The sequence below is a fragment of the Leiobunum rupestre genome, chromosome 9, assembly GCF_980474605.1.
Source record: "Leiobunum rupestre chromosome 9, qqLeiRupe1.1.hap1, whole genome shotgun sequence".
NCBI lineage: Eukaryota > Metazoa > Arthropoda > Arachnida > Opiliones > Sclerosomatidae > Leiobunum > Leiobunum rupestre.
Window position 1 is genome coordinate 35,762,810 of NC_143392.1, and position 13,732 is coordinate 35,776,541.

Here is a 13,732-nt window from a genome sequence, read left to right on the forward strand (position 1 = left end):
GCTGAAGTCTAGACCACTACAATCAACCACAACAATCACCCTGGAAAACATTTCTAAATCCCATCGCCTATTCTGAAAAATGTCTTTTTGAAAACCATGCTGCAAAACGCTTAGCATGAACGCGGGGCGGCGTCGGAGTCGGGGTCGGGGTGGGGGGTCGAGGGGGAGGGGTGCTGGCAACCCGTACCCCGAACTATAATAACACGTCCTCGAGGCCTCCTCTTATTGAAAAGAGCATTATTTTTACGGCGAACGGAATAAGCAAGGCTTCCCTGGGCCGTCAGCTTCCCCGCTTCGCTCGCGGGAGAGGGAGGTTTGGGCGGGAGAGAGCGGAGCCGTCTGTCAATAGAATCGATAGTTCCAGTCGCTGCCGCAGGTGGCGCTCATTGATGCGCCAACTATGCCAGGTAGAAGTTTCGCGGCCCGAGAGCTCCTATTTTAAGTTTTCTACCGCTTCCCTCTTTTTTCGGCCGCCCTTTCAGTCCGGCTATTGTATAATCACGGGGGTCCCTCGGACCACGTGCCAATCTTCCCCAAAAAGGGAACGTTTCCTACCCTCCCTCCGCGACGGGGTAACTAATACGCCCCCCCTCGCGAAACTTCAAGGCTCTCGCGTATCTCTCTCTGTCTCTGTCTAAAACTCTCTCTCTCACATCTCTGGTTTCTCTTCCGTTCAGACTTTTCTCATTTTGAAGATTCGAAGTGGAAATCGCGGCTGTGAACCAGCTTTTATTCTGGTGACCTCCCGCCTTTGCGCGCGCTCCATTTTACTCTTTAGTTTTTTTTTAATCTTTGTCTTTCTTCGGTCGAAAGCGTTTTTCTTTGCCACCGTCGCGCCAAAATTTATTCCGATTTTTTTTACTGGAAAAAAATTGTTTGGCGATTTTTAGCGAGTGAGAAAATTAAATATCTATTTAGCGATTTTCTCTCGTACCGTTGTTGGGTGAGTTGTAAAAAAATTATATTTTTGTTCGTTCATGGAATAATCATTTCTTTGAAAATTTTGAAAGAGAAATTTAACATTTTTTTTCATTTTAATTTAAATTAATATTAACGATTTAACCCGGACCTTTTTTATGCAAGGGAAGTTTAGAATTGGTATTAACTGTTTGCATGGTGTTTCTGGTCAGTAAATTTAGCGATTTAGCGTAGATTATTAGGCATATTTTATACTTGTTGCTATTGATTTATTTAAAAGGCGTTTTGAAAGTTAAATAGGCTTTATCCTAAATGGAATTGGTTGTTAAAATATACGAGCTACCGTCGCCTAGCAATTAAGTTTTAATTTTAACAAATAAAAATTTTTCATCGTGTAAATATTAGAATAAAGGGGACGCTAGATAATAAAATTGGGTGTAAAAATTGACACGATAACTCTCGTTTTGTGGGCCTGAGCTGTTTGTCTTGGTTAGTTCGTATTATTGGGCCGCTAATGAGGCGCACTAATTGGCCCGGACCTCTCCAAAAGTCTTCTCTTTCGAGGTTTTCTAAAGATTGTCTATTCATTACGTTTCGCGCTCTTCCGAGACAGCCGTAGACACGCCGCGGAGGACACGTAACGGACAATGAACTGACAAATTGTCGCGGACATCGGCGACCTTTGACGCCGTGGTTATTTTCGTTCCCATTCGGCTAAGGTGTCCCGAGCGCGTTCGCGGTCGCCCCTTAGCGTCTAGTCGCTAGACGTTTCGGAGCGGCTTCAGTCGTCGGGGCGTTCATAGATCCGGGCCGTTGTCGCGAAGAGTTCTCGTCCGTGGTTAGTTTCGCGCGATGAAAGTGAGTGTGGCCGCTTTCCGCGCCAGCTCCGATCGTATGGCTTCTTTGCGTCAAATGTCTTTCGGCTCGGCCGGGGGCAGTCAAGAGTCCAACCAGCGCAACGCCAGCTTCGACGGGGGCAACATGCCCCTCGTGCCCACCGCCGCGCCCATCGTCGTGGTCCCCAACAGCGCCACTGGCAACCTGGCCCTGCCCGGCGCCTCTTACCACCACCAGAGCCGACGCCTCTCGCCCATTTGGGGAGACAGCGACGCCAGTTCCAGTAGCAGCTCCTCCAGTAGTAGCGACCACAAGGTAAGAGTCGTCACGGACTCGATTCTCACTTGTCCACCACTTTTTTTGCACTTTTTAGCCTTTGGTGAACCAATTCTTTAGTGCGAACACGGTATTATGTTTGTAGATAAAACTACTTTTTCGTAGATAAAACTACTTATTCGTAGATAAAACTATTTATTCGTGGATAAAACTATTTATTCGTGGATAAAACTACTTATTCGTGGATAAAACTACTTATTCGTGGATAAAACTATTTATTCGTAGATAAAGCTATTTATTCGTAGATAAACCTACTTATTCGTAGATAAAGCTACTTATTCGTAGATAAAACTACTTATTCGTAGATAAGACTATTTATTCGTAGATAAAGCTACTTATTCGTAGATAAAGCTACTTATTCGTAGATAAAGCTACTTATTCGTAGATAAAGCTACTTATTCGTAGATAAAGCTACTTATTCGTAGATAAAGCTACTTATTCGTAGATAAAGCTACTTATTCGTAGATAAAGCTACTTATTTGTAGATAAAACTAGCCAAATCACGCGGAAATAATATGTAGATAAAACTAACCTAATAACGCGGAACTTTTTTGTTAGTAAAACTAGGCTTATCACGCGGAAAGATGTAGATAAAACTATCTTCATTATGCGGAACTAATAGGTTAGTAAAACTAGGCTGAGCACGCGGAACTAATAGGTTAGTAAAACTAGGCTGAGCACGCGGAACTAATTTGTAGATAATACTAGCCTGATCACATAGATTTAATTTGTAGATGAAACTAGCCTGATCACGCGGAACTATTTTGCAAATAAAACTAGCCTGATCACGCGGAACTATTTTGCAAATAAAACTAGCCTGATCACGCGGAACTATTTTGCAAATAAAACTAGCCTGATCACGCGGAACTATTTTGCAAATAAAACTAGCCTGATCACGCGGAACTATTTTGCAAATAAAACTAGCCTGATCACGCGGAACTATTTTGCAAATAAAACTAGCCTGTTCACGCCGAACTTGTACACTGATTACGGAACTAAATTGTAAATAAAAAGTAACCGAATCACGCGAAAACAATTCTAAAATAAAAACGCGAAACTAAGTTGCAGCTAAATCATTCCATGTGGTATTTCCCGATCTCCAGTGTCAGATTTTAATGACATTTTTTCCACTATTAGAAACCAGAATAAAATTTACCGCGTAGAATAAAATTCAAGAAAATCACAAGCGAAGATAAATAAAGTCTTAATTTTTGGTTTCGGGTACGGTGTACAATCTGCTTATTCGATCGGTGAGTGAATTATTTGGTCCAGAAATATATTTAGAAAGTTATGAAATACGAAGACTTTTGGGCTTACGCGTCACGTATGTTAGAGGTAGAACAATCTTTATTGGTATTGGCGGGTATTGGTCATCTAATGCAATTAGAGAAGCAAACGTCACGTATTCCCCGCGCTTGTATCCAGCTCGTTGCCCCCTTTCGAAAGCCGTTTTCATTTCAGTCAACATTACGTGCAATTTCAAGCAGATTAGGTGTATTTTTATTTCCTCGACTTTTGACTCGAATCGGCCATAAAATCCGACGAAATCCTGTTAAAGCTTTATTTATTTTTAACCCTATCTTTGGCCGTAAAAATGTCCCCATAAAAGTAGGGACTCTCGAAACGATATTTTTTTTTAAAGTAATACCTGCCCTAAAAACAATGTATTTCAAGGAAGGAAATTTATAAACAAAAGGGTAAATTTTTAAATTATTCCCAGTTTGGTAGAGAGCATGAAGTTCTATATTTATGGTTGTAAGAATGTATTGAGGTTAAGGAGAATATGCGTGTGATTCGTGATTTTCGGGGATAAAAAAACACCTCCCTGCCTTTACGCGTGTAATATTTTCCCCTTTTATTTCGGTAAGGGGGATCATATTATCGTGTCATCTTAATGCAAGTGGCGGCTCGACGTGAAGTAGCTCTTGTTTTCAATACATAGTTTGCATCCCTACGTCATCAATGACGCAGTTCCAAGTATAGATATAAGAACCAAGAATATATATTTAATTTGAGCAAGAATGAACGGTTCTATGCCGCAATTTTGCCGGTGTAGATTTCTTAGTAAAACGGGAGGGTTAACAGTTTCAATCGTCTGTTTGCGGATTTCAATTATTTTCAAATGATTAAGAAATTAGTTTCACGTTAAAAATGGTTATCTGCCTGGTTAAAAATTGTTCGAGTAGTTCAATTACCAAGGGAGAGCGAAAATTGTTTATTTTATTCGATAGTGAAGGTAATTGTAAAAAGGATGACCGCAAAGGCCTAACTTTGATAAGCTTTGTCAACTTCTTTTCGTAGATATTTCTGTCGTAATTTGATATTTTTTTAAATAACCCGGCCTTAGAATCTTATCAAGCTTTGTTTAGGGCCCATTTAAAATTTTAAAGCATAAATCTAATACGTTTTGTAGCTTTTGACGACATTACCAACAAAATGGCTACCTATTTAGTAGCTACGCGCGAAATGGTTTGAATTTTTGATCACCCTCCCAGTTTCCTTGGAGACCATAGGCCCCTCCCTTCGGTGCAAACTATGTATAGATGTCGCTAGCGTCGAAATAAAAAAGGCGGTATTTATAGGTACCTCTCGCGTTGATTGGATCGTTTGGAAATTGGTAAATAACATAAATTACGGCAATTCTAAACAATATTTTTACATCCGATATGTATTTTAGGTTTAAGCCCACTAAATATAGTATAAGTTGTCCATTTGAGAAAGTACAACACTGCGCGTCATTTGAGCAAATGTAGAGCGTCATTTGAACAAGTACAACACTGCGCGTCATTTGAGCAAGTGTAGTGCGTCATTTGAGAAAGTACAACACTACGCGTCATTTGAGCTAGTGTAGTGCGTCATTTGAGAAAGTACACCACTACACGTCATTTGAACAAATGTAGAGCGTCATTTGAACAAGTACAACACTACGCGTCATTTGAGAAAGTGTAGTGCGTCATTTGAGAAAGTACAACACTACGCGTCATTTGAACAAATGTAGAGTGTCATTTGAACAAGTACAACACTACACGTCATTTGAACAAATGTAGAGCGTCATTTGAACAAGTACAACACTACACGTCATTTGAACAAATGTAGAGCGTCATTTGAACAAGTACAACACTACACGTCATTTGAACAAATGTAGAGCGTCATTTGAACAAGTACAGCACTACGCGTCATTTGAGAAAGTGTAGTGCGTCATTTGAGAAAGTACAACACTGCGTGTCATTTGAACAAATGTAGAGCGTCATTTGAACAAGTACAACACTACACGTCATTTGAACAAATGTAGAGCGTCATTTGAACAAGTACAACACTACACGTCATTTGAACAAATGTAGAGCGTCATTTGAACAAGTACAACACTACGCGTCATTTGAGAAAGTGTAGTGCGTCATTTGAGAAAGTACAACACTACGCGTCATTTGAACAAATGTAGAGCGTCATTTGAACAAGTACAGCACTACGCGTCATTTGATAAAGTGTAGTGCGTCATTTGAGAAAGTACAACACTGCGTGTCATTTGAACAAATGTAGAGCGTCATTTGAACAAGTACAACACTACGCGTCATTTGAGCTAGTGTAGTGCGTCATTTGAGAAAGTACAACACTACGCGTCATTTGAACAAATGTAGAGCGTCATTTGAACAAGTACAACACTACGCGTCATTTGAACAAATGTAGAGCGTCATTTGAACAAGTACAACATTACGCGTCATTTGAGCAAGTGTAGTGCGTCATTTGAGAAAGTACAACACTACGCGTCATTTGAGCTAGTACTTTAATAGCCAGGACCCGACGTGAATTGTAGTTAGTTTTAACTGGCGCTAGTTACGTAAACAAATCGAAGCGACTGTTAATAGACGATTCTATCATGTAGACTATTTTCCATTTAAATTAGGCTTACTTCGGGATGTCTAAATAATATGAAAAGACTTGACGTACGCGATCAATTGCGTGTCCATGTTTGTATACGTATAAGAGTTCATATTCGCAATTAGCGCGTATAACTGCGGAATAAATCGAAACGTAGGATTTGGAACGTAATTAGTTCCGGGAATTCATTCTCATTTGGTTTAATAATATTCCCGGAAACTAAAGATTAGATTTATATAGAAAATATAGTAACTGCGGTTTTTTCGAAATTGGAAACAAACATTTATTCTTGAGTACAAAATCGAGCTGGTTTTAAAAATTAAATTTAATTAATTTTATTTAAATTGGGAAAACCTCAGCACTTAATTATTGACACTTTAATATTTTATTTAGAAAATAATTTCAAGTTGAGAAAAACCAGGTAACTTAAGAAAAATTTTATTTAAAAAAATCTTGGAATCAAATTTAATGCATAATTTAAATATCGATTCTATTTAAATTAGGAAGCAGCCTTCGGTAATAGATTATTGTGACTGCAGGATATTAATTATACAAATATAAAATTTAAAGCTACGTAATTTTTTTAAATAACTATATTAATAACATTAAAATTTTAAATTTAAGTTTGAAAATATGGTAACTGTTGGAAAACAAAATTGTATGGCAAATTCTTGAACAGAGTGCTCTGAAGCAATCCCTTGGAATTTCTCTAAACTGCCATTTTTGAATTAACATATTTTGGCACTGACGTAGTGATATATTAATCTCGAGATTTACTTCAAACATGCCTTATGTTAGAGACGATCGTTATACCTGAGTGTGTACGGCTTAGGAATTCGAAGGTATGTTGTTTCCTCGTATAGATGAGGTAACTACGGCCAAATGGATCCTGTCTTAAAGTGAGATACCGTCCCTCTCACGAAATTAGCTCTTAATTTGATAAATATATTTTCCAAAGTACAGCCGGTAACAGCGTAGCACGTCTTCTAGTAAACAAGTATCTCTCAACTGCTAAAAGCATTATACGGCCGTTTCGTAAGTGAACCGAGGCTTAGACGAGATGTTCGGCACATTCAGATACACTTACTGATATACTTACTTCCGAGAAAAAAATAATTTTACGAAATTCAAATTGTTGTTGGGGTTCATGTTTAACGAATTCCCTAAACGGAAATAAAACTAATTGGTTTGCTAATTTAAAGGGGACCGGCCAAGCTTTTCCAAATATGGCCTCATTTCCGTACCAAAAGATTAACAAGACGTACAATATACTAACACGTGCCTTTTTTTGTCTTGGAAAAATAGCTTTTGGCCCAAAACGTTGAAACGAAAAATAACGCCAGGTGTTTGGGTTTGAATTTTCGCCGCCATCTTAGGGGCTGCCGCCAGCGCCCCTAACCCCGTATGAGCGATTTGCGAACTATCCTAACTTTTAAAATCGCGCAATTTAGGCTTAAGTCTCTTATAACTGGAACGCGCCACGCGGGCAAAACAAATTTTTCGCGTCTTCAGCAGCGCGCGCTTTTACGTGGTTTTTCTGTCTAACCAACTTCTCACCAGGTGTCCCGGCGGACGCGCGCTTTTCGATTTCCCGAAATTTCTTTATTTTATTAAAAATTAACCACTCAATATTTTTTTATGCGGTTTTAGTTTTTAATGGGCTATAGGGCTATCTAACTGGTTAAAGCTTGACCGTTCCCCTTTAAATTTAAAGAAACTTTAGTTGAATTCAACTTGAATGTGCTTAGTGATAAATTATTATAGATTGAAAAATACCTTGACCTTTATTTGGTATTTTAAATAAATCCTGCAATGTACAATATAGGTGTTATTCCTATAAAGAACTGGTGCCCTAATGCAATATTATATTTTTAAGCAATAAGGAAACCATCCAAGTTAAATAACGTCCAAAATAAAAAATTTCAGTTACGATAGTTATTATCTTTCAAGTTTCGGAATATGAATTAGAACTCCTTTCTTAATCGTCTACCCAAATAAGCCAAAGAGAAATTTGGTTTATTGACCTTATTCCTAACTACAACAAATGACTTTGGCCCTTAAATGTCATGGGGGTATGGGCTCGACCTAATTTTTGATTTAAATATCAAAAATAGGTTCTAAAACAATGCCAATAGAAACCCAATCTAATAAAATTAAATAATAAATATAAATTAATTTTAACTGATTTCTAATTAAATTTTGATTATGTAATCGTTAGAAACAAAGTATCCATGAATTTGACTGTAAAATAGATAATAGTTGTTTAAAAATCCAATAGAATAAAATAAAAAAAAATCCGATTTAAATTTTATTTAAAAAAATTCGAAAAGTGTCAACCCTGTTTCGACCCTTGACAGCTCTGCCCTATATCCTTCCATAACCCTGATTCGACCTTTCTGTATGAGCTGCTTTGCCCTATATCCAAAATAATAGCTCTCAAAGTTCGGGAAGGTTAAAACCCTGTTTATCCTTTGAAAGATTATTGGTCGTTTTTCCAGCGTGCCTGGCATCTTTTCTTTCACTTTTTTTTATTTTTATTTTGGGGAGGCGTTATTTAGCCCCTGTACTGATGGTTTTCTATACGATACGAGAAGGGTGCAATGAATTATGTATTTCCCTCTTTTTTAACGTTCGTAGTCGATCCAAGCCGATATCCATTGCCCCGAAAACTCGAAGAAGGCGTTATTTTTTTACGGCTTTTCCCCCCGTAGCACCCGCTTTGGATATAAAACCGTTTTCTGGGCTATACAGGGTGGAAGCCTCAACCGTGGTCCAGCCTCGGTACTTCTCCTAGTACACCAGAGTGCTGCGGGTCGAACACTTCTACAGGCGCTGGTATTCCATAAATAGACCAAGGGGATAATTATAAGCGCATCTTTATCCAATCGCCCGAAAAACCATTTGTAATATGCGCTTCTAATTCTCCCATTGGTCGATTCTTAGACTAGGAAAAGTACCGACGCTGGACCACGGCTGAGGCTTCCAATTCACCCATTGGTCTATTTTTGGTCTACCAGCGCCTGTAGAAGTGTTCTACCCGCAGTACTCTGGTGTACTAGGAGAAGTACCGAATCTGGACCACGGCTGAGGCTTCCACCCTGTATAAGATATTGAAGCCCCTTATCTGTGTATATCCTCGATATTTTATAAGTGGGTATAAGGGGCTTGTTGCGTTTGTCTTGTTACGTTCTCAGTCGTTTTTGTTTTTCAAAGTATTTGTTTGACCCATTTTAGCCCATTTGCAACTGTAACGTACATAATAGTGTCAAGGAAACGCTTATTTAGATATTTTTAGGCTCGTATCCCCTTTATTTATTAACAGAAGTGTACCATATCTCTTGGGAGATAAGTAGTCAACTAGAACACGAATTTGAGGCAGTTTTGAAAGAGAGCGATTTTCTTGTCAAATATGGATGTAAAATGCCAAAATTACACTTTAAATATTTACTTATTTATAAACTATATTTTATCGGTGTAAAGATTTATTTCCACCTCGTAATTTTCTTACAAAAGGGATTTTAGAAAGCAATGGGATCTTGCAAATGTACGTGTTTCTAGGGAATAATACCAGCAGTATAGAGATACAACTTCTGTATAAGTAATATTTTTTATACTTATGATATTGTGAAAGATACTTTAAAATATTTTTTTATATTTTGGGAATTTATGAATGGTTAAATTTTTGTGTGTATGATATAATTTTCCTGAAATTTTCAACGTCAGTTGTTGTACTATTGAAAAATTACTAACAAACTAACGTACTAGGTTTCAGAAATATGGAACATAGGAGCAACAAACACAAGGAGAACGCAGCTAGCCTTTGAACACGCTAACGCAGTGTTGTGTACAAATTTCATTGGACGAACCTTTACGCTGAACTTTTTACGGGTGGGGGGGAGACAATTTCCGAATTTACCCCTTCCGACGGCAGCAGGCGCTAAAAGCGTCTAACCAATGAAAACTGTACGCAAGAAAATGCACGACTTATGACGGGTTGCGTTCTCCTTGTGTGGGGTGCTGTGTTTGTTGCTCCTAGCTGGAACCAACAGTGTCAGTAACTAACCACCCAAAGGATTAAATAACCGTAACCGCGAAACTGGTGTAAACATTTTACAAATAAATCTGCTAAAAATGCTTTTTACAGTGGGAACATAGCCACTTTTAATCAGGATGGGTCTATTGTAGAAGGTACCGGAAGACTAAACATCCTGTTCGCACCGAAAATACTGGTCCAACTAGTTTAATTAAAACAACGTATTTCATCCATGTAAAACCTAGGTTTTTACTCCGTTACACTTTGGTTGATCTTTCGTATATTTAACGCATTCCTACAAAATTGAATAAACCCACGACATTCTTAGAATGTATATTAAAAACTGTAGATTCACGTTGCGTAAATTCAGCGGATTCCAAGTTGAATTTAAAAAAATATTAAAAGCGCTGGTCCCTATCTTGGCAACGACATTTTTACGAAAGTGATATTTCGCTGAAGCGTTGAATGAAGCCACTGAAGACGGATTTTTAATATTTTATTTTGGACCCTGGAGGGAAATTCCAGAAGCTGTCATCGGAAAACGTTTTTTTTTTTAAATAAAGCTCCCGCTCCCTTTGGGGCTATATGCTAGGGAAGTTAAGCAACCGAACGCGAACGTCTACGCTTCATAGCGATTCCCTGTGGTTTCGTTCGGATAACTTGAAGGTGTTGTTCAAAGCTTCGCGAAGTTTGAGTGTAAACGTCGACGGCTCTTTGGTTAACTTTTCTATTGTTTTAAAATGGCGTCTGGATGGAAGAGTTTCCTAAGTCCCAAGACGGTAAATTTTTCTTAGGCGCTCGTCTAGTTTTGGCATTGAGGAAAATATATCAAGACTATTTGGAACTTCTAAACCGGTAGATTTAGATAATAGAGGGCTACTTCAAAGTTTTCCGGGAAATTCACTTTTAAAGGTGTAACGAAAAATATTTTCGAAGGATAAGGTCTCGTTTACAAAAATACTCTTGACTCTTTTCGAAGGCTATAGAATGTCTAAGGTTTTCTAAATCCTATAGACTGCACTATTTTTATACTTCGAGTTTCCTATTACTTCGAGTTTTTTATAGATTTTTTATTGAATATAGAAAAATTACCAGAAAATGTTTCTATAGAAATTATATATTATTCTATAGAATTTCAAAAGCAAAAAAATAAGGTCTCTCTTAAAAACCTTTCTTGAGACTTTTTATAGATTTTTCCAATGGATATAGAAAAATAACCAGAAAGTTTCTATAGAAATTATGTATTATTCTATAGAATTTTAAAAGGAGAATTTGATACAAAAGATATCTAGAAACTTTATAGATTACTATAGGAGTTCGATAGCTGTCTAGGAATTTCAAAATCCTATAGAATGCTCCATTTTTATACTACGACTTTTCGATAGAATTTTCTATTGGATATAGAAAAATAAACAGAAAAAAAAGATCTATAGAAATTTTGTATTATATATAGAATTTTAAAAACAGAAATAGAAAGTTTTTTATCAAAATTATCCTGGAGACTTTCTGTGAACTCTTGTCAAAGGCTTTAGAATGACAAGAATAAAGAGGCTATAGAAATCATATATTATTCTATATATTTTCAAAATAAAAAATTAGAAATGGATAAGGTCTCCCTTAAAAAATTATCTTGACTTTCAAGAGACTTCCATAAGAGTTCGAAGAATGTCTAAGGTTTTCTATATCATATATAATGCTTTATATTTAATGCCTCGACTTATGTCTAAGGTTTTCTATAGCCTATATTGTTATACTTTGACGTTTCTATAGATATGAAAAATAACCAATGTTTCCATTGAAATTATAAAGATTCTATAGAATTTCAAAATAAAAAAGGACGAATGCTCTATAAAGTGTTTTTATACCTGAATGGATATGGAAAAATATCCCAAGTTTCAATGAAGTTAAATATTTTATAGAATTTCAAACACAAATTTTTGTATAATAGAAAGGGATAATTTATCTATCAATTTTTTATAATAACTTTCTGTGAAGTCTAAAATTTTCTATATTCTATAGAATGCACTATAACTATTTCTATAAGTCGACTTTTCTTTAGATTTTTGGATGAATATGGAAAAGTTTCTATAGAATTTCGAAAGCAATATTTTAGGTTTTTTCCTCTATTACAAAAGCGGCGATTTTAAGGATAACGTTACAAGGGCAGGCCAACAGGGGCAGGCCAACAGGGGCAGGCCAACAGGGGCAGGCCAACAGGGCAGACCAACAGGGGCAGACCAACAGGGGCAGACCAACAGGGGCAGACCGACGGGGGCCGACAGACGGGGGCCGACCGACGGGGGCCGACCGACGGGGGCCGACCGACGGGGGCCGACCAACGGGGGCAGACCAACGGGGGCAGACCAACGGGGGCCGACCAACGGGGGCCGACCAACGGGGGCCGACCAACGGGGGCCGACCAACGGGGGCCAACCAACGGGGGCCAACCAACGGGGGCCGACCGACGGGGGCCGACCAACGGGGGCCGACCAACGGGGGCCGACCAACGGGGGCAGACCAACGGGGGCAGACCAACGGGGGCAGACCAACGGGGGCAGACCAACGGGGGCAGACCAACGGGGGCAGACCAACGGGGGCAGACCAACGGGGGCAGACCAACGGGGGCAGACCAACGGGGGCAGACCAACGGGGGCAGACCAACGGGGGCAGACCAACGGGGGCAGACCAATAGGGGGCATTTCTTCGCGAATCGGTATTAAATAAAATCGGTCTTAGTATGGGCGAGATTAATCCATCCAAATTTCAACGAATTCTAAAAATAGTTTTTTTTATACTTCGCTTAAAAGAAACGGTAGAGGCGCTTTTGCAATACCTCGTAAGCATTCGATACGAAGGAGGACTTCTCCAGCCAGTCGCATTTAAATTCCGCTTATTTGGCATTTCACTCCAGCCTAGCCTTCCGAGGAAATCCCACCCTCCGCCCGTTTCTTTTAAATTCTAAACCCAAAATCTCAATTTGCGGTTTGTCTACGAAATTCAGACCAGTAATTTTTCTGCCCGTACAACTTCTAAATCATTCATTTTGAAATAAAAGAGACTAAAATAAGGCTGCGCATCCCTGGAAAAGAAACAGTAATGTATCATCCGAAGCCCAACCTCACTCGACAGTTAGTTAAGTCGCCTGGACCTAAGCCTCGGCCGTGATTTTATATTGTTGGGCTAAGCCTGAAAATTTGCCAAAGCGTCAGCGACGCAATAATGGAAGGGTTTTTCCTCCGATGCTTTTAAGTAAAAGCGAAGAGGAATTACGGGCTTTTTAATTCGCCTCTAGAGGGGGCGATTAATGCCTCCATTTTTCATCGTTTCTCTAAAGCCCCAACGCCTCGCGCGCTGCTTTTTATGAGGCGATTAATTTGTAGGAATTACTCTTCGGCGCCTCCTAGTGGGGGAAAGTGAAGTTTATGGATGTTTATAGTGTATATTAAATGGCATTTGCCCTTCCTCGAAATTAAAAAGGGTTGCCTTCAAACTGCGCATTTATCGCCGTACCACTAAAACACCCTCTAGTGACGAGAATTTTCATCATTATTACGATTAAGTTTGTTAGTTTACGGAGAATTTGCTTCAAAATGAGCTCTAGATTATTTTAAAAAAATGCTATTTTGAAAATAAATAAAAACTTATCAATTAGTGTTCGGAATTGTTTATTCATTATCCACAAATTTTCCGATTCATTTAAAAAAACGTTGGTAAAACGAATATAATTTTGAC

At 38.5% G+C, this 13,732-nt stretch overlaps 1 protein-coding gene across 6 annotated transcripts in view; it reads left to right on the forward strand.

The window, feature by feature from the left end:
- Positions 1-1,618: 1,618 nt before the first annotated feature.
- Positions 1,619-13,732, forward strand: part of Cngl (Cyclic nucleotide-gated ion channel-like) — a 190,367-nt gene continuing 178,253 nt past the window's right edge. For 4 of the 6 annotated variants that reach the window (XM_090158261.1, XM_090158263.1, XM_090158262.1 and 1 more), the window contains exon 1: positions 1,619-2,070. In XM_090158261.1, the coding sequence (XP_090014387.1) occupies positions 1,771-2,070 (300 nt within the window). In that variant the 5' untranslated portion in view covers positions 1,619-1,770. The remainder of the gene's footprint in view (positions 2,071-13,732) is intronic. The other 2 variants (XM_090158265.1, XM_090158266.1) reach the window with 1 other exon arrangement.